The sequence below is a fragment of the Heterodontus francisci genome, chromosome 15 (assembly GCF_036365525.1).
Source record: "Heterodontus francisci isolate sHetFra1 chromosome 15, sHetFra1.hap1, whole genome shotgun sequence".
NCBI classification, from domain to species: Eukaryota; Metazoa; Chordata; class Chondrichthyes; order Heterodontiformes; family Heterodontidae; genus Heterodontus; species Heterodontus francisci.
Window position 1 is genome coordinate 6232872 of NC_090385.1, and position 21508 is coordinate 6254379.

General features: G+C 43.7%; 1 protein-coding gene across 3 annotated transcripts in view; it reads right to left on the bottom strand.

The window, feature by feature from the left end:
• mcf2a (MCF.2 cell line derived transforming sequence a) overlaps positions 1-21508 on the bottom strand; it is a 208664-nt gene that overhangs the window by 68786 nt on the left and 118370 nt on the right. For all 3 annotated transcript variants that reach the window (XR_010976419.1, XM_068047099.1, XM_068047100.1), the window contains exons 14-20: positions 17056-17144; positions 14700-14788; positions 10624-10690; positions 9816-9931; positions 9658-9727; positions 9469-9561; positions 326-418 (exon numbers count right to left, since the gene is read on the bottom strand). Coding sequence is in view for 2 of the 3 variants with exons in the window: in XM_068047099.1 (XP_067903200.1) it covers positions 326-418; positions 9469-9561; positions 9658-9727; positions 9816-9931; positions 10624-10690; positions 14700-14788; positions 17056-17144 (617 nt within the window). In the remaining variant the exon portion in view is untranslated. The remainder of the gene's footprint in view (positions 1-325; positions 419-9468; positions 9562-9657; positions 9728-9815; positions 9932-10623; positions 10691-14699; positions 14789-17055; positions 17145-21508) is intronic.

Consider the following 21508-nt stretch of genomic DNA (forward strand, 5'->3'; position numbering starts at 1 on the left):
TGGCTTCTTTCCGGCTGGCACAGATACAATGGAACGAATGGCCTCCATTTATGCCATAAACTTTTCTGTGGTAGGTTTTTGTTGAGCAAGTGTATCAAGGAATATGGAGTAAAGGCGGTAAATGGAGCTAAAATACAGAGCAGCAATGATCATACTGGATGGTGGAACAGATGCAAGGGATTGAATGGTCTCCTTCTGTTCCTATGACCCGCTATCCAGCACTTTGAGCTTTACTCCAGTTTACAATGCGTCTTCATATCTCAGAATGTACTAAGTAAGACTATGTATCCTCCTCTGGCTCTGTTGTAACACCCCCTTGACGTACCTTCAGCAATAGCTGATATTTCGTTAGCCGTTGAATTGGTTTCAGTAAATACGAGTCCAGTCCAAGTTTGTGCTCCAGCTTCCGTTGACATTCCTGGTAAAGAGCACACAGGTTAGGAAGAGATGGTAATACTAGTTCTGGAAAAAACTTGTAACCTTCAAATCAATGGAGTCTGATCAACACAAGTAACCAGCTGACTAGGCAATATATAAGAACAGAAGAAAATGGAGCAGGAGTAGACCATTCAGCCCCTCGAGCCTGTTCCACCATTCAATGAGATTATGGCTGATTTCTGCATCAACTCCACTCTCCCGCGCGATCCCCATATCTCCCAATTCCCTGAGCGATCAAAAATCTATCTCAGCCTGAAAAATATTCAACGATGAAGCATCCACAGCTCTCTGACATAGAGAATTCCAAAGATTCGCAACTCTCTGAATCATAGAAAGTTTAAGGCACAGAAAGAGGCCACCTGGCCTATCGTGTGTGCGCCGGCCAAAAATCAATCCTAGATGAAGAGATCGAGAGTAATGTATCTACATTTGCTGATGATACAAAGCTAAATGGGAAAGTTAGCTGTGAGGAGGGCACAATGAAGAAATTTCTCTTCATCCCAGACCCAAATGATCTACGTCTTATCCTAAGAATGTGCCCCTATTTCTAGATTCCCCAGCCAGGGAAAACAACCTCTTAGTGTTTCAGAAGCTTGCATGTTTCAATGAGATTACCCCTCATTCTTTGAAACTCCAGAGGGTATAGGCCCAATTTACTCAGCTGTATGTTGTAGGACAGCCCTCCCATCCATGAACCAATCTACTGAACCTTCGCTGTACCGCCTCCAATGCAAGTTTATCCTTCTTTAAATATGGAGACCAAAACTGCACACAGTTCTCCAGGTGTGGTCTCACCAAAACCCTGTACAATTGTAGCAATATTTCCTTATTCCTGTACTCCAGTCCCATTCTTCCTAATTGCTTGCTGTACCTGCGTGCAAACTTTGTGTTCCTTGTATGCGTACACTCAAGTCTCTCTGAATATCAATGTTTAAAAGTTTCATGTCTTTTAAAAAATATTCTGCTTTTCTATTCTTACTACCAATGTCAATAACCTGACACTTCCCCACATTGTACTCCATTTTCCATCTCGTTGCCCATTCACTTATCCTGTCTATATCTCTTTGCTCCTCTTTGTGTCCTCCTCACAGCTTACTTTCCCCACCTAGCTTTGTATCGTCAGCAAACTTAGATACATTACTCTTTGTCTAAGCTTGAGTGGGGTGAATGTTGGGTGACACAGCAATTTGTCAGACATGACAGCATTGAGAGAGAAAAACATTTGCAGATGTTCTACAGGATTGTGTCAGAGATTTTTTTTCTGGATGATTTTCTCCTCTACTGAAGATACTGGGCACCGCACCTCAGGAAGGTAATCTCATTGGACACCAGAATGATACTGGGACTAAAAGGGTTAAATTATAAGGACAGGTTGCATTGACTAGGCTGGTGTCCCTTTCAGTATAGAAGGATAAGGATTGATCTGATTGAGATGTTTGATGATTAAAAGATTTGATAGGGTAGAGTCATAGATTCATTTATGGCACAGGAGGAGGCCATTCGACCTATCGAGTCCATGCCGCCTCTCCACAGAGCTCTGCAGTCAGTCACACTCCCCCGTTTGATCCCCAAAGGTAGAAAGAAACTATTTCCTCTGGTGGGGGAGTCCAGAACAAAGGGGCACAATCTTAGAGCGAGGCCGTTCAGGGATAAAGTCAGGACACACAGGTTAGGTTGGAAAATCTGGGTTTGTTCCCCTTGAAGCAAAGTAGATTGAGGGGAGATTTGATAGAAGTGTACAAGATTATGATAGACTTAGATAAGTTACACAAGGAAAAACTGTTCCCATTAACTGATGATACAAGGACTAGGGTACACAGATTGGAGATTTTGGGCCAGAAATGCAGGGGGAATGTGAGGAAGAACTTTTTTACGCAGCAAGTGGTAATGACCTGGAACTCGCTGCCCACGAGGGTGATGGAAGCAAAGACAATCAATGATTTCAAAAGAAATTGGATGGGCACTTGAACGGAATACATTTGCAGGGCTATGGGGATCGAGCAGGGGAGTGGGACTGACTGGATTGTTCTGTGGAGAGCCAGGGTGGACTTGATGGACCGAATGGTCTCCTTCTATGCCGTAAATGACTCTGTGACAAAGGGTAGTGGAAGTCTGGAACTTTTCTAACTAGCTGTTGAGGCTGCGGTCTACTGAAAATTTCAAAACTAAGACTGATAGATTTTTTGTTATGCAAGAGTATCAAGAAATAATATGGGCTTGTATGACAGGTACTGCAATAATCGTGAGGGATTTTAATCTTCATATAGATTGGACTAATCAAATTGGCAATGGTAGACTGGAGGATGAGTTCATAGAGTGTAATAGGCACAGTTTCTTAGAACAATACCTTCTGGAACCAACCCGGGAGTAGGTTATATTAGACCTGGTAATGTGTAATGAGGATTAATAAATGTAATCAGAAATGTAAAGGACACGTTAGGCAAGAGTAATCATAATATGCAGAATTTCATATTCAGTTTGAGGGTGAGAAGTTTGGGTCCGAAACTTGTGTCTTAAACTGAAATAAAGGCAATTACAAGGGTATGAAGACAACAGTCGGCTGAAGTGGACTGAGAAAATAAATTAAAAGGTAAGTCAGTAGAGAAGCAGTGGCAGACATTTAAGGAGATACTTCATAACTCTCAATAAAGAGATATTCCATTGAGAAAGAAAGACTTTATGAGAAGGATGCAGCATCCGTGGCTAGCTAAGGAAGTTAAGGATGGTATCAAATTAAAAGAAAAGGCGTACAATGCTCAAAGATTAGTGGTAGGTCAGAAGACTGAAGATTTTAGAAACCAGCAGAGGATGACTAAAACAAAGAGAAATTAGAGTAAATATAAAAACAGACAGTAAAAGCTTCTCCAAATATGTAAAAAGGAAGAGAGTAGCTAAAGTAAGTGTTGGTCCCTTAGAGGGTGAGACTGGCAAATTAATAATTGGAAACAAGGAAATGGACATAAAAAGCATCCCAAGAAAAGCAGAAAATCAAGAAGCAAAAGCAAGGGAGGAATTTAAAACAGTCACAATCACTAGAGAAAAAGTACCAGGATAACTAATGGGACTGAAGGCTGACAAGTTCCCTGGACCTGATGGCCTGCATCCAAGGGACTTAAAAGAATTCGCTGCAGAGATAGTGGATGCATTGGTTGCAATCTCCCAAAATTCTCTAGGTTCTGGAAAGGTCCCAGCAGATTGGAAAACTGCAAATGTAACACCTCTATTCAAGAACGGAGGGCAACAAAAAGCGGGAAACTATAGGACAGTTAGCCCAACAGCTGTTGTTGGGAAAACGCTAGAATCCATTACTACGGAAATAGTAGCAGGACATTCAGAATATCTTAATGCAATCAGGCAGAGTCAACATGGTTTTACGAAAGGGAAACTGTGTTTGACAAATTAATAGAGTTCTTTGAGGATGTAACAAGTAGGGTGGATAAAGGGGAACCAATAGATGTAGTGTATTTGGATTTCCAAAAGGTATTCGATAAGGTGCCACATAAAAGGTTAAGAGCTCATGGTGTTGGAGGTAATTTATTAGCATGGATAGAGAATTGGCTAACTAACAGGAAACAGAGTGTCAGGACAAATGGGGCATTTTCAGCTTGGCAAACTAACTAGTGGAGTACCACAGGGATCAATATTGGGGCCTCAACTGTTTACGATCTATATTAATGACTTGGATGAAGGGACCAAGTGTATTGTTGCCATATTTGCTGACAATACAAAGATAGGTAGGAAAGCCAATTGTTAGGAGGGCACAAAGAGTCTTTTTTTTTCTTATTCTTTCATGGGATGTGGGCATCGCAGGCCAGGCCAGCATTTATTGCCCATCCCTCATTGCCCTTGAACTGAGAGGGCATGTAAGATTCAACCACATTGCTGTGGGTCTGGAGTCACATATAGGCCAGACCAGGTAAGGACAGCAGATTTCCTTCCCTAAAGGACATTAGTGAACCAGATGGGTTTTTACAACAATTGACAATGGTTTCATGGCCATCATTAGACTAGCTTTTAACTTCCAGATTTATTAATTAAATTCAAATTCCACCTTCTGCTGTGGTGGGATTCGAACCCATGCCCCCAGAGCAATACCTGGGTCTCTGGGTTACTAGTCCAGTGATAATACCAGTACGCCACCGCCTCCCCAAAGTCTGCAAAGGGATATAGATAGGTTAAGTGAGTGGGCATAAAATTGGCAGATGGAGCATAATGTGGGGAAATGTGAGGTTGCCTACTTTGACAGGAAGAGTAGAAAAGCAGAATATTATTAACATGGAGAGAGACTGCAGAATGCTGCAGTACAGAGGGATCTGGGTGTCCTTGCACATGAATCACAAAAAGTTAGCATGCAGGTACAGCAAGTAATTAGGAAGGCAAATGGAATGTTGGCATTTATTGCAAGAGGGTTGGGAAAAGAACATAAGAACTAGGAGCAGGAGTAGGCAATTCAGCCCCTCGAGCCTGCTCCACCATTCAATACAATCATGGCTGATCTCAACTCGGCCTCAACTCCACTTTCCTGCCCGTTGTCCATAACCCTTCAACCCATTACTAATTAAAAATCTGTTTATCTCCTCCTTAAACTTACTCAATGTCCCGGCATCCACCACATTCTGGGATAGTGAATTCCACAGATTCACGACCCTTAGAGAGAAGTAATTTCTCCTCATCTCTGTTTTAAATCTGCTACCCCTTATCCTAAAACTATGACCTCTCGTTCTAGATTGCCCCACAAGAGGAAACATCCTCTCTATGTCTACTTTGTCAATCCCCTTAATCATCTTATATACCTCAATTAGATCTCCTCTCATTCTTCTAAACTCTAGAGAGTAAAGGCCTAAACTGCTCAATCTCTCTTCATAAGACAAACCCCTCATCTTTGGAATCAATCTAGTGAACCTCCTCTGAACTGCCTCCAATGCAACTACATCCGTCCTCAAGTAAGGGGGCCAAAACTGTATGCAATACTCCAGGTGCAGTCTCACTAATGCCTTGTACAGCTGCAGCAACACTTCCTACTTTTATACTTTATTCCTTTAGCAATAAATGCCAAAATTCCATTTGCCTTCCTTATTATCTGCTGTAACTGCATACTAGTTTTCTGCGATTCATGCACGAGGACACCCAGATCCCTCTGCACCAAAGCACTCTGAAGTTTGTCTCCATTTAGATAATAATTTGCCTTTCAATTCTTCCGACCAAAATGGATAACATCACACTTATCCACGTTAAACTCCATCTGCCAAATTTTGGCCCGTTCACCCAACCTATCCATATCCATTTGTAAATTTTTTATTTCTTTATTACAACTTACTGTCCGACCTATTTTAGTGTCATCTGCAAATTTGGCTATAGTACCTTCTATCGCGGCATCCAATTCGTTAATATAGATTGTAAATAGTTGGGGCCCGAGGACTGAACCCTGTGGCACCCCACTAGTTACATCTTGCCAACCAGAAAAGGACCCATATATCCCGACTCTGTTTTCTGTTGGTTAGCCAATCCTCTATCCAAGCTAATAAACTGCCCCTAATCCCATGTGATCTTACCTTGAGTATTAATCTTTTGTGCGGCATCTTATCAAATGCCTTCTGGAAGTCCAGATATACTACATCTACGGGATCCCCATTATCCACTTTACTCTACATCTACAGTGAGGAAAAGTGAGGAAGTCTTGCAACAACTAAACAAAAAAGACAGCTTATGACAATCACAATTATCTTAATACTTTAGAAAGCCTCGAGGAGTATAGAAAGTGCAGGGCTGAATTAAAAAAGGAAATTAGAAAAGCAAAGAGAGGACATGAAAACTTATTGGCAGGTAAAATCAAGGAAAACCCGAAGATGTTTTATCAGTACATTAAGAGCAAGAGGATAACTAAGGAAATGGTAGGATCTATCAGAGATGTACAGGGGAACTTGTGCGTGGAAGCAGAAGATGTGGGCAGGGTTCTTAGTGAGAGGCTTGACGCAGACATTGTAGTTCAAGAGGAAGAGTGTGAAATATTAGAGACGATAAGTGTAATGAGAGAGGAAGTGCTTGAGGGTCTGACATCTCTGAAAGTGGATAAATCGCCAGGACCGGATGGATTGCATCCCAGGTTGTTAAAGAAAGCCAGGGAGGAACTAGATACAGGTGAGGTACCAGATGATTGGAGGTCTGCGAAAGTTGTACCATTGTTTAAAAATGGTGCGAGGGATAAGCCAGGCAATTAGAGGCCGGTCAGTCTGACCTTCGTGGTGGCTAAATTGTTAGAATCTATTCTGAGGGATGGGATAAACTGTCACTTAGAAAGGCACGGATTAATCAGGGATAGTCAGCATGGAAAAAAAACAAAAAGTGCTGGAAATACTCAGCAGGTCTGGCAGCATCCATGGAGAGAGAAGCAATAGTCAGCATGCATTTGTCAGGGGAAGGTCATGTCTTGCTAACTTGATTGAGTTTTCTGAGGAAGTGACAAGAAGGATTGATGAGGGTAGTGAACTGGATGTGATTTACATGGATTTTAGTAAGGCATTTGACAAGGTCCCGCATGGCAGACTGGTCAGTAAAATGAAAGCCCATGGGATACATGGGAAGGTGGTAGGTTGGATCCAGAATTGGCTCAGTGACAGGAAACAAAGGGTAGTAGTCGTGTGAATGGAAAGCAGTTTCCAGTGGTGTTCCACTGGGCTGTGTTGGATCCCTTGCTGTTTGTGCTATATATTAATGACTTGGACTTAAATGTGGGAGGCATGATTGGGAAATTTGCTGATGATAAAAATTGCCATTTAGGTAATAGTGAGGAGGAAAGCAGTGGACTCCAGAATGATATCAATGGTTTGGTTGAGTGGGTGGAAAAGTGGCAAATGGAATTCAATCCAGAGAAGTGTGAGGTAATGCATTTGGGGAGGGCAAATAAAGCGAGGGAATATACAACAAACGGGAGGATATTGAGAAGGATTGAAGAAGTGAGAGACCTTGGAGTGCATATCCACAGGTCCCTGAAGGTGGCAGGACAGGTGGATAAAGTGGTGAAGGCATAAGGAATGGTTTCCTTTATTGGCCGAGGTATAGAGTACGAAACCAGGGATGTGATGCTGGAACAGTATAGAGTCTTGGTTCGGCCACAGCTGGAGTATTGCGTGCAGTTCTGGTCACCACATTACAGAAAGGAATAATTGCTCTGGAGAGTACAGAGCAGATTTACAAGAATGTTGCCAGGGCTCGAAGGTTGCAGCTATGAGGAAAGACTGGATAGGTTGGGGTTGTTTTCCCTGGAACTGAGGAGGCTAAGGGATGATTTGATTGAGATGTACAAAATTATGAGGTGCCCAGATACAGCGGACAGGAAGGACCTGTTTCCCCAAGTGGAGAGGTCAGTTACCAGGGGGCACAGATTTAAGGTGATTGGTAGAAGGATTAGAGGGGACTTGAGGGGAAACTTTTTAACTGAGAGGGTGGTGGGTGTCTGGAATTTGCTACCAAGAATGGTGGTGGAGGCAGAAACCCTCAATTCTTTTAAAAGGTACCTGGACATGTACCTGAGGTGCAGTAACCTGCAGGGCTATGGACCAGGTGCTGGAAGATGGGATTAGTTTGGGCGGATAGTTTATTTAGCCAGCGCAGACACAATGGGCTGAATAGCCTCCTTCTGTGCTGTACCACAGAGCCTTGGTGAGACCACACCTAGAGTACTGTGTACAGTTTTGGTCTCCATATTTAAGGCAATATACTTGCATTGGAAGCAGTTCAGAGAAGGTTCACTAGGCTGATTCCTGGGATGAGGGGTTTGTCTTATGAGGAAAGGCTGAGCAGGTTGGGCCTTTACTCATTGGAGTTTAGAAGATTGAGAGGTGATCTTATTGAAACATACAAGATTCTGAGGGGCTTGACAGGATATATACTAAAAGAATGTGTCCCCTCCTGGGGAGTTTGGAACTAGGGGGCACAGTTTCAAAATAAGGGATCTCCATTTTAAGATGGAGATGAAGAGAAATTTCTTCTCTCACTAAGCCTTGGAATTCTCTTCCCAGTGAGCTGTGGAGGCCATGTCATTGAATATATTCAAGGCTGAGTTAGACAGATTTTTGATCTACAAGGGAGTCATGGGTTATGGGGAGGCAGACAGGAAATTGAAGTTGAGGCCGCTATCAGATCAGCCATGATCTTAGTAAATGGTGGAGCAGGCTCAGGGGGCCGAATGGCCTCCTCCTGTTCCTGTGTTCCTATCTTGCTCAGTAGCACACAGCTGGTGAGAATGAGTTGGCAGCCCATGTTACTCCCTGCCTAATTTTCTTATCCATTCACTTCACTGGGAGAGGAAATGATGCGGGATGTGAAACAAGCCGCAATCCGCTATCACTCGCTTTGCCCTACTGCCAAAGACCAATTTCACCTGCACATTTTTCCCATTCAAGTATTTATCCAATTCCCTTTTGAAAGTTACTATTCAATTTGCTTCCACCGTCCAGATCATAATAACACACTGTGTAAAAGAAATTCTCTTCATCTGCCTCTGGTTCTTTTGCCACTCACCTTAAATCTGCATCCTCTCGTTACCAACCCAGCTGCTGCAGAAAACAGTTTTCACCTATTTACTGTATCAAAACCATTCATGTTTTACATATCTCTATTAAATCTCCTCGTAACCTTCTCTGCTGTAAGGAGAACAACCCCAGCTTCTCCACATAATTGAAGTCCCTCATCACTCATACCTTTCTAGGAAATCTCCTCTGAATCCTCTCCAAGGCCCTTGACACGTTACCCGAAGTGTGATGCTCAGAACTGAACACAATACTTCAGCTGGGGCCTTACCAGTGATTGCAAAATGATTAGCATTATTTCTTTCCGTTTGTACTTCGCTCCTCCATTAATAAAGCCAAGGATTCCATATGCTTTATTAATAGCTTTCTCAGCTTGTTGTGTCTCCTTCAAAGACGTGAGTACATAAAGCCCCAGATCTCTGCTCCTGCGCACCTTCTAAATTTGACCATTTAATTCATACTGACATTTCAGATTAAAAGTTTATTTTAAATAATCTATTACCTGAAAGAATGGACAGTCCGAACACTGCCTCCAGAGACACTCTGAGCGTGGTTTATTCTGGCAGTATTTCACATACATTTGGAAATTCTCCCTCTGAAGAGTAGAGTGAGAAATGCTTACATGAAACCGCAAGGTGCACTTAAAATAAATGTAGTTCTAAAGATTAGAAAGGGTGTGGGCTGTACATACCCTGTCAAGGAAGCAGAGTCCAACTTTCTCTGGCATTTCGATGCAGTTCTGAAGGTCATTAAGAAAAATTCTGGGGAAGATATTAACTATTAACAAAAGCAACATTAATACAAAAACATTTACTGCAATTCATAAAGAGACATGCATTAAATTTGTACCTGCTGTGAAAATCATAGATTTCTGACATATTTCCAAATAATACCTCCTTCTTGTTCTCCAATAAGGAAGGCATGAGAGATATCATGACTGGATTGTCCATTTCCATTTTGTAACCCTGAAAATCACAGATAAAATCAACTGGACCCAATACATACAAACATGGAGCAAAAGTCGTAATGGCATTATCAGACCAGGTCCACCCAGCTAGTGACCAATTTCGGTCAGGGTATGACGACGAGTTTCAGAACTCTGATTTGCATATGAAGGGCACCGAATGGATTTCAGACGGGCTCCCTACTCACCTAGGAGTTGTCAGCTTCTGATTTAGCAGCTGAGGTACTTTCCTGGGGAGACTGGGATTGGGAAATCACAACCTGAAATTTGTTCCTCCCAACACAATTTTTGACCCAAATCGAGGACAAATCTCTCCCACAAAATCCTCTTCATTCTTCGAGTGATAATCATCAGCCTCTGCCCTGATTCAGCAACCAGCAAAAAAATCCTTCACTATATCGCCTCTCACAACCATCCACGATTTTGCAAAGCTCCATTCGATCTCCCCTCCCCTTACCTTTCTTTGTTCAGGAAAACAAGCCCCAATTTTTTGACAGGGGTTCTGATGAAAGCTTATTGATTGGAAACATTAACTCTGTTTCTCTCTCCACAGATGCTGCCTGACCTGCTGGGTATTTCCAGCATTTCCTGCTTTTAGCCCAATTTATTGAGCCGTTCTTCATACCTAAAACTGTACAAATAATGTAACACAGATGATTAAACACAAAGCAGCAATACACTTTGCAGTGTTACCTGTAGCACACTGCTCAGTTCCTCCACATACACACGCTCTGTTTCTAGTAGCTCATTTATGACGTGCCTGTGAACAAAAAGCACTGAAGTTACATGGGAACAGTCTATGAACAACAACTTGCATTTGTATAGCGCCTTGAAGAGAGTAAAACGTCCCGAGGAGCTTCACAAGACAGTCATCAGAAAAAATCTGACAACAAGCCATGTAAGGAAATATTAGGACAGGTGACTAAAGCTTGGTCAAAGAGGCAGGTTTTAAGGAGCATCTTAAAGGGGGAAGAGAGAGGTGGAGAGGGTGAGGGAGGAAATTGCAGAGCTTAGGCAGCTGAAGGCACAGCCGCCAATGGTGAGCCAGTCAGGAGAACGTCGGCACAGCTGAGTCTAGAGGTAACAAAAAGCATGGATATGTATCCTCTCACCCTTTGGAACACACCTGTATTCTTAATACGAAGGCAACAGGTCTCATACACAATCTCCCCGTTAACCATTTTACATTACTTTGTTTATTGACTGATGTTAATTGACAAGAAAAAAAGTGTCAACCTTTCACAGGGGTTTGTTTTTAACCTCTTTTCTCTGTTTCTGTGTGAACCAAGCTGAGAGATTTCAGAGCTGTGATTTCTCATACTTTTGTATCTAAAGCCAATGTCAAACACTCCCATGTCAAGCACTCTCTTACCTGGGCATATTTAGACCACTAAGTTGACATCCGCCAACCAGTGAACCAGTGGTGCATTTGGCGCAATGGGTAGCACTCTCACATCCGAGTCAGAATATTGTGGACTAACGCCCCGCTCCAGAGGTTTGAGCACAAAATCTAGGCTGATGCTCCTACTGCAGTGCTGCACTGTTGAAAGGGGAAATCTACACTATTGTGGGGAGCGGCACTACTGAGGGAGGGCTGCCCTGTCAAAGGGATGGTAGTGATGGAGTGCTGCAGTGTCTGAGGTGCCATCTCTTGGAAGAAACAATAAGCCGAGGCCCTTCCCACCCTCTCAAAACAGCACAGGAGATTTCTATCCAGTGTTATGGCCAATATTTATCAACAACTCAAGCAGGCTATCTGATCAGTATTGCACTGTTATTTGTGGGAGCTTGCTGTGGGAAAATTGGCTCGTGAGTTTCCTACATTACAACCGTGACTACACTTCAAAAGTGAAAGGCGCTATTGAAATGCAAGTTCATTCTTCACACAATGAACCACAGAGGGCACTCTCTTCTGTGCTGCTTTTCTAACTTCGTTTAAACCAACAAAAATATTCTGGAGATGACGTTAACTCCGTCTTGACTTCACAGTCTCAACATTTGCTTTCTTCCAGGCCCATGTCAACTGATGTAATCACATAAATAAAAGATATGATGAAAGTTGTTGAACAGGGTGAGGTATTGTTACAAGGTGCTGGGTAGGTATCGAAGGTCAGCAGTGCCTCTGGCATATAGCTGAAAGGGTAAAGTATATTCAGATGTTTATCAGTCTCTGTGTCATAATAAAATGGTATGAGACATGTTTAATTTCTATAAAAGTATGAATTTAATGAGTATGAGAAGTTAAACTGAGGATTGGGAGGCTTTTAGAATACAGCAAAGGAGGACAAAGAAACTGATAAAGAAAGGGAGAACAGAATATGAATGTAAACTAGCAAAAAATATAAAAACGGAGTGTAAAACTTCTATAGGTATGTAAAAAGGAAATGTTTGGCGAAGACAAATGTGGGTCCATTACATGAAGAGTCAGGAGAATTTATAATGGGGAATGGAGAAATGGCAGAGAAGCCAAATGATGACTTTGTGTCTGTCTTCACTGAGGAAGATACAAGAAATCTCCCAGAATTAGAGATCCAAGGGATTAGGAGGAATGAGGAATTGAAGGAAATTAGTATTCATAAGAAGGTTGTATTGGAGAAATTAATGAGGCTGAAGGTTGATAAGTCCCCAAGACCCGATATTCTACATGTCAAAGTGTTGAAAGAGGTAGTTATGGAGATAGTGGATACATTGATCATCTTCCAAAATTCTATAGTTTCAGGAGCGGTTCCTGCAGTTTGGAAGGTAGCAAATGTCACCCTACTATTTCATAAGTGAGGGAGAGAGAAAACAGGGAATTACAGACCTGTTAGCCTAACATCAGTCATTGGGAAAATGCTAGAATCTATTCTGAAGGACACTTGGATAATAATGATCTGATTGGGAATAGTCAACATGGATTTATGAATGGGAAATCATGTTTGACGAACCCTTTGGGAGTTTTTTGAGGATGTTACTAACAGAATTGATAAAGGGGAGTCAGTGGATGTGGTATACTTGGATTTTCAAAAGGCTTTTGATAAAGTCCCCCACAGGAGGTTGGTTAGCAAAATTAAAGCACATGGGATAGGAGGTAATATACTGGCATGGATTAAGGGTTGGTTAACAGGCAGAAAGCAGAGAGTAGGAATAAACGGGTCATTCTCACGTTGGCAGGCTGTGACTAGTGGGATAACGCAGGGATCAGTGCTTGGGCCCCAGCTGTTCACAATATATATCAATGATTTGGATGTGGGGACCCAATGTAGTATTTCCAAGTTCATGGATGACACAAAACTAGGTGGGAATGTGTGTTGAGGAAGATGCAAAGCGGCTTCAAGGGGATTTGGACAGACTTGGTGAGTGGGTAAGAATGTGACAGATGGAATATACTGTGGAAAAATTTGAGGTTATCCACTTTGGTAGGAGGAATAAATGTGCAGAGTCTTTCTTAAATGGTAAGAGATTAGGAAGTGTAGATGTACAAAGGGACCTGGGTGTCCTTGTCAATAAGTCACTGAAAGCTAACATGCAGGCGCAGCAAGCAATTTAGAAGGCTAATGGTATGTTAGCCTTTATTGCAAGAGGATTTGAGTACAGGAGTAGTGAAGTCCTTCTTTAATTGTATAGAACTTTGGTTAGACCACACCTGGAGTACTGTGTGCAGTTTTGGTCTCCTTACCTTAGGAAGGATATTATTGCCGTTGAGGGAGTGCAACAAAGGTTCACCAGACTTGTTCCCAGGATGGCGAGACTGTCCAATGAAGAGAGATTGGGGAAACTAAGCCTGTATTCTCTCAAGTTTTGAAGAATGAGACAGGGGAGATGCTGCTAAGATGTTTCCCCTGGCTGCGGAGTCTAGAACCAGGGGACACAATTTCAAAATAAGGGGGAAGCCACTTAGGACAGAGATGAGGAGAAATGTCTTTGCTCAGAGGGCAAATCGAATTCTCTACCCCAGAGGGCTGTGGAAGCTCAGTTGTTGAGTGTGTTGAAAGCAGAGATTAACAGATTTCTAAATACCAATGACATAAGGGGCGGCACAGTGGCGCAGTGGTTAGCACCGCAGCCTCACAGCTCCAGCGAGCCGGGTTCAATTCTGGGTACTGCCTGTGTGGAGTTTGCAAGTTCTCCCTGTGTCTGCATGGGTTTCCTCCGGGTGCTCCGGTTTCCTCCCACAGCCAAAAGACTTGCATGTTGATAGGTAAATTGGCCATTCTAAATTTCCCCTAGTATAGGTAGGTGGTAGGGGAATATAGGGACAGGTGGGGATGTGTTAGGAATATGGGATTAGTGTAGGATTAGTATAAATGGTTAATGGTCGGCATAGACTCGGTGGGCCGAAGGGTCTGTTTCAGTGCTGTATCTCTAAATCTAAATCTAAAAATAAATAAGGGGATATGAGGATAGTGTGGGGAAAAGGCATTGAAGTGGATGATCAGCCATGATCATATTGAATGGCAGGGCATACTCGATGGTTTGAATGGCCTACCCCTGCTCCTATGTTCCTGTGTGAAGTATAACCAAGAATGGGGGTAATTTTGACTTTGGAGATAGCCAACCATTTTAAATTTCTTTCTATTTCTAGTGACTTCCATCAGGAGTGATGTACATAATGGCTGATTGATCTGATATCGCATGCCTTATATCATCGCACAAAAACAAAGCTACCTCAATGAACTCTGACATATCGTGACTGATCGGAGCAAACCATACAGGTTACACAAAGCCTTCAACAGTTTGAGTTACTTGTGTAAAACTAAGACTGGTTTGTAATGTTTTCAGTCTCTTACCTTTTTAAGATTTCCACGCTGTCATCACTTTCGGAATTTAAGGAGTATAATGCATTCCTTGTTTGACTGACTTCATGCATGACCTCAATCTGGGTGCAGGAAAGAAAGAAACATCGGTCCAATCTCGAGTACAGTTCAGGGCCAACATTTCTTTTCAGTATTTCCTTTCCTTGGTCTCCCCTGTACCACACACCACCTCCATCTGATTGGGAGGGTGTATTTAAATCGTCTGGAGTTTTGAGGTTCCTGGTGCTGTACTGCTAGAATTGCTGACTTTTAAAAGAGACGTTAAACCAAGACCCTGTCTGCCTTCTTGGGGGCGCAAAAGATCTCATGGGCACTATTTCGCAGAAGATTTATCCCTCAATCAACATCCCCAATCAGATTATCTGGTCATTATCACGTTGCTGTTTGTGGGATCTTGCCGTTGGCAAGTCTGGCTGTTGTGTTTCCTGCATTACCACAGTGACTACATTTCATTGGCTGTGACAGCATGGCTTGTGCTCGGACTTTTGCTTCACTGATGCTTTTAAAGGCGCAATATATATTACCTTAACCATTCACTCCCTCCACCAGCACACATTGACAACAGTGTGTACCATATACAAGATGCACTGCAGCAACGCACCATGCCTCGTTAGACACCACCTTCCAAACCCGCGACCTCCACCATCTAGAAGGACAAGGACAGCAGATGCATGGGAACACCACCACCTGCAAGATCCCCTCCAAGCCACACACCATCCTGACTCGGAACTATATCGCCGTTCCTTCACTGTCGCTGGGTCAAATCCTGGAACTCCCTTCTTAACAGCACTGTGGGCGTACCTACATAATTATAAGAGTAACTACACTTCAAAAAGTACTTCATTGGTTGTAAAGTGCTTTGGAATGTCTTGAGGCTGTGAAAGATGCTAAAGGAATGCAATTCTTTCTCTTTCTGATATTTTAGTGCATTGTTGCTTACCATTAGTACATTTCAGACAGGGAGTGACTTCAATATAGTTTTTATAATCATGACCAATATAAATCCCTCCTCCTCCCCACCTTGCTCTTCTCCTCTAAGACCCTCCTTAAAACCCCCATCTCTTCAACCAAACTTTCAGTCCCCCCTCCCAATATCTCCTTTAGTTGGCAAATCTACCTAAAGCTTTTGTGAAGCACCTTAGGAATTATTTGTACATTAAAGCAGTCATATGAAAACAAGTTGTTGTTGAATTTAGACAAACACTACAGTCAGCTGTGCAACAGTACAATGAAGAACAAATGGAAATATTGGGATCCAGGTGCCTTCAATTGCTCTAGAGACAATGGTACAGTGAGGACTAAATACATCAATAAAGGAAGAAATTCAACCAAGTTACAGATTTATCTAGGGCTTTTCTAGCTGACCATCTTTGCAATTCTCCGGTCAGTCTGGGGTACGGTTGCAATTTTTAACCATTAGCTGCCCTGTTCCTTTGGGTTCTTGCTCAGAGACATGTCATGGTGCATTGGTATGAGGTCAATTAGAGGATAGGTATTGCTATTCTTGCAAGTTTTTCTAGATTGGCGATGGCTTCATTCCTCTCATTATCTTATCCTCTCTGGCTATAGGTGTGGATACTTTATTGGCCGAGAAATAGAATAGAAGAGCTAAGAGGTTATGCTAGAACTGTACAAAATACTCTTCAGCATACAGTCTGGTCACTGCATTACAGGAAGGATGTGATCACACTAGAGAGGGTACAGATGAGATTTATGAGGCTGTTGCCAGGAATGGAGAATTGTAGTTGTGAGGAAAGATTGGATAGGCTGGGGTTGTTTTCTTTGGAACAGAGGAGGCTGAGGGGAGATTTAAATGGAGGTGTATAAAATTATGAGGGGCCTAGATAGAGTGGATAGGAAGAACCTATTTCCCTTAGCAGCGAGGTCAATAAACCAGGGGGCATATTTAAAGAGATTAGTAGAAGGATTAGAAGGAAGTTGAGGAGAATTGTTTTCACCCAGAGGCTGGTCGGGGTCTGGAACTCACTGCGTGAAAGGGCGGTAGAGGCAGAAACCCTCATTGCATTTAAAAATTATTTGGATATGCACCTGAGGTTCTGTAACCTACAGGGTTAGAGACAAATAGCTAGAACATGGGATTAGGCTGGGTAGTTCTCTTTTGGCCAGCACAGACATGAAGGGCCAAATGGCATCCTCTGTGCCATAAATTTTTCTATGTCTTTATGTAACACTAACAGAAAATTATTGGGTTTATTCCCCTTGCTTTATACTTGTCACAGGATTGTTTTGTGATGCTGTATATAAAGTGCGATGTCAGACACTCCCAAATCTTAATAATTAAGGTTATTGTTGTTACATCACAAATTACCTTCCGTGCACTCTGTGGTTTTCTCGAACTTCTCTTTCCGTACAGAGATATGTCAAATGGAAACTTTGAACCGGAACTCGATTCCACACCTTCAAAACAAACAGACTCACTTAAAAAGCTGCTATACAGTCTCCAGAACATGACTTAACCTTCCCCACTCCACACACCCTCCTCATCCCCCCTTCCTCGCTCCACACACTCCCCTCATCACCCCCTTCCCCACTCCCCACCCCCTCCTCATCCCTCCCCTTCCTCACTCTCCACCACCCCCTCATCCTCCCTTCCTCACTCCCCATCCCCCCTCATCCCCCTTCCCCACAGACCCCTCATCCCCCCTTCCCCACACACCCCTCATCCCCCCCTTCCTCACTCTCCACCCCCACCTCATCCCCCCTTCCTCACTCTCCACCACCCCCTCATCCTCCCTTCCTCACTCCCCATCCCCCCTCATCCCCCTTCCCCACACACCCCTCATCCACCCTTCCCCACCACACCCTCATCCCTTCCTCACTCCCCATCCCCCCTCATCCCTTCCTCACTCCCCATCCCCCCTCATCCCCCTTCCCCACACACCCCTCATTCCCCCTTCCCCAGTCCCCACCCCCTCCTCATCCCTCCCCTTCCTCACTCTCCATCACCCCCTCATCCTCCCTTCCTCACTCTCCATCACCCCCTCATCCTCCCTTCCTCACTCCCCATCCCCCCTCATCCCCCTTCCCCACACCCCTCATCCCCCCTTCCCCACACACCCCTCATCCCCCCTTCCTCACACACCCCTCATCCCCCCTTCCTCACTCTCCACCCCCCCTCATTCCCCCTTCCCCACTCCACACACCCCCCTCATCCCTCTTCCTCATTCCCCACCCCCTTCCTCACTCCCCACCCCCCACCTCCTTCCCCACTCTCCACCCCCTCCTCATTCCCCCCTTCCCCACTCCACACACCGCCTCTCATCCTCCCTTCCTTATTCCCCAAACCCCCCTTATCCTCCCTTCCCCACCCCTCATCCCCCCTTCCCCACTCCCCACCCGTCATCCCCTTTCCACACCCCCCTCATCCCCCCTTCCTCACTCCCCACCCCCTTCCTCACTCCACACCCCCTTCTTCTTCATACCTTCTTCACTCCCCACAACCCCCCTCAGCCCCCTTACCCATTCCCCAGCCACCTCCCTCATCCCCCCTTCCCCACACACCCCCTTATACCCCCCTTCACCACTCCCCAAACACACCATCAACCCCCCTTCCCCACACCCCCTCATCACCCCCTTCCCCCCAGCTACCACCCTCCCCCCATCCCCCCAGCTGGATGTCTCTGACTGAAGGTCTAACCCTTTTCACCTTTAGTCACAGTTAATGTCGTGATCCAATATCCTACAACAATGGGATGAATCTAATTTACCAAAAAGGCAAAAATGGAGAAATGTTACTCAGCCACCCACTGTCCATAGTTTAGCACAGATGTCAACCTATTTAAGATAAATAGGTTAGTACCGAGTTTAAGATAACAGACAGGGGAATGTCATCGAGAAGCTTTAAATATCCACTGTCTAATATAACCAAGCTGCTGTGTTTAATGACAGTGAAGATAAATAACATTGTTGGTGAAAGAGGAAAAAATATTTTGCAGGAGTAATAAATGGCACCATTTCCCTTGAAGTTGACACAATGAAATCAGATTGGAACAATGAACAATGGTCCAGTCAATACTGGGGTTTGGGTATATGAAAATAGGAAGAATTGTCTTCTTAGTAATTATTGCAAATCTAGCAATATCCTATTTGACACTTCAGACCTCAGTCTATTTCATTGTTCATTTTTAAAGAAGTTCTTCATTGTCCTTATTTTCAAATGCCTCCATGGACTTGCCCCTCACTATCTCTGTAATCTCCTTCAGCCCCACAACCCTCCAAGATCTCTGTGCTCCTCTAATTCTGGCTTTTTGAACATCCCCAATTTTAACTGCTCCACCATTGGTGGTCATGCCTTCAGCTGCCAGGGCCCGAAACTCTGGAATTCCCTCCTAAATCTCTCTGCCTCTCTAACTCTCTCTCCTCCTTTAAGGCGCTCCTCAAAACCTTCTTTTTTGACCAAGTTTTTGGTTACCCGCCCTAATATCTCCTAATGTGGCTCGATGTCAAATTTTGCTTTACGTGTCTTGGGATATTTTATTCTGATAAAGATGCTATATAAATGCAGGTTGTTGTTGAAGTATTGTCAATGACACCACTGTTGTTGTGCCACAGTTAAATTTACTCACACTGTGCTTCATCACTCAGAAGATGGGCTGGAGGGAGAACAGAATCTATATTTCAGTTTCAAATAATACTCACCCCATCAGTGGCATTCACATAATTTTATCACAGTCCTCTTCATTTACTCAACTATTGTCCTCAGCATAGTAACAGGAGGAGGTCATTCAGCCCTTGCAGCCAATGAGCCTGTCCTATCATTCAATCAGATCATGGTTGGTCTGAACCTCACCTCCATTTAATTAATGCAGATCAATATCCTTTAATACCCTGAAACAAAAATCTATCAATCTCAGGCTAGAAAATTTCAATTGGCGTCTACAGATTTTTGAGGGTGGAAGTTCCAGAATTCCATTGTCGTTTGTGTGACGAAGTGCTTCCTGGTTTCAATCCTAACAGCCTACCCAAAATTCAAAGGTTTTGCCAACTTGTCCTGGATTCCCCCACCAGAGGAATCAGTTTGTTTGTGTCTACCCTACTGAATGTTGATATCATTTTCAATACCTCAATTAGTTCATCCCTCAAGCTTCTAAAGTCAAGAAAATACAAACCAATAACTCTGAAGCCGACAGTTAATAGTTGATGATATTAACAGACAAATTCTCAATGTGATCATATGGCTCTCCCTTATCTTCTAGAGTCACCTGTTAAATTTTAATCAATTAACTCTTCCTTTACAATAGCAGAAAAAGGAATGTGATCATTTGACTCCATTTATGAGTTCATTAAAACACCTGTTCAATGAACAGGAAGCCCTGGGTTCATCTTCCACCAGGGCCTTTGTTTGATTTATCACCAGCATCGTCCTTCTGGGCCAAATGGTCTGTTTCTTTTTCTTTATTCTTTCATGGGATGTGGGTGTCGCTGGCAAAGCCAGCATCTGTTGCCCATCCCTACCTGCCACTGAGAAGGTGGTGATGAGCTCCTTCTTGAACCACAGCAGACCTTGGGGTGAAGGTACACCCACAGTGCTGTTAGGAACAGTGAAGGAATGGCGATATAGTTCCAAGTCAGGATGGTGTGTGGCTTGGAGAGGTGGTGGTGTTCCCACGCATCCGTTGCCCTTGTCCTTCTAGGCGGTAGAGTTCGCGGGTTTGGAAGGTGCTGTCAAAGGAGGTTTGTCGAGTTGCTGCAGTGCATCTTGTAGATGGTACACACTGCTGCCACTGTGAGTCGCTGGTGAAGGGAGTAAACATTGAAGGTGGTGGATGGGGTTCCAATCAAGTGGGCTGCTTTGTCCTGGATGTTGTCGAGCCTCTTGTGTTGTTGGAGCTGCACCCATCTAGGCAAGTGGAGAGTATTCCATCACACTCCTGATTTGGTGCCTTGTCGATGGTGTCTGGCTTTGGGGAGTCAGGAGGTGAGTTACTCGCCACAGGATTCCTAGCCTCTGATCTGATCTTGTAGCCACGGTATTTATGGCTACTCCAGTTCAGTCTCTGGTGAATGGTAGCCCCTAGGATGTTGATGGTGCTGTGCTGTAAAAGCACTATGACTGAATCCAGTGTCTGACTGCTAATGGGGGCATGGGTTCGAATCCTACCACAACAGATGGTGAAATTTGAGTTCAATTAATAAATCTGGAACTAAAAAGCTAGTTTAATAATGACCATGAAATCATTGTTGATTGTCCTAAAAACCCATCTGGTTCACTCATGTCCTTTAGGGAAGGAAATCTGCTGTCCTTACCTGGTCTGGTCTACATGTGACTCCAGACCCACAGCAATGTGGCTGACTCTTAACTGCCCTCTGAAGTTGATCAAGGGCAATTAGGGATGGGCAATCAATGCTGGCACAGTCAGCAATGCTCACATCCCACGAGCAAATAAAAAAAAATGACCACTGTATTTTGAGGTTAGTGTTCCTCTAAAACACTTTATAAGTGTTGAGGTCAAGACAGTAGGCTGTGTTGAGGGTGCGTTCCTGCCAAGGTGTCGAATAGAACATGGGATTGAGACAACTGAAACTCAGTTCACCTCCAGCCGAAACTAAATTGGTCATCCCAGTGAAGTGAAGTGGATGTTATCGTAGGTTATAGTGATGTGTGTCAGCTGCGGTGCAGTGGGTAACTCTCTTGAGTCTGAGTCAAAAGCTCACGGAGTCAAGTCCCCCTCCAGGGACCTTATATACAAAAGTCTAGGCAGACACTGCAGTGCAGTCACGAGAGTGCTTTTTTTAATTCATTCGGGGGATGTGGGCGTTGC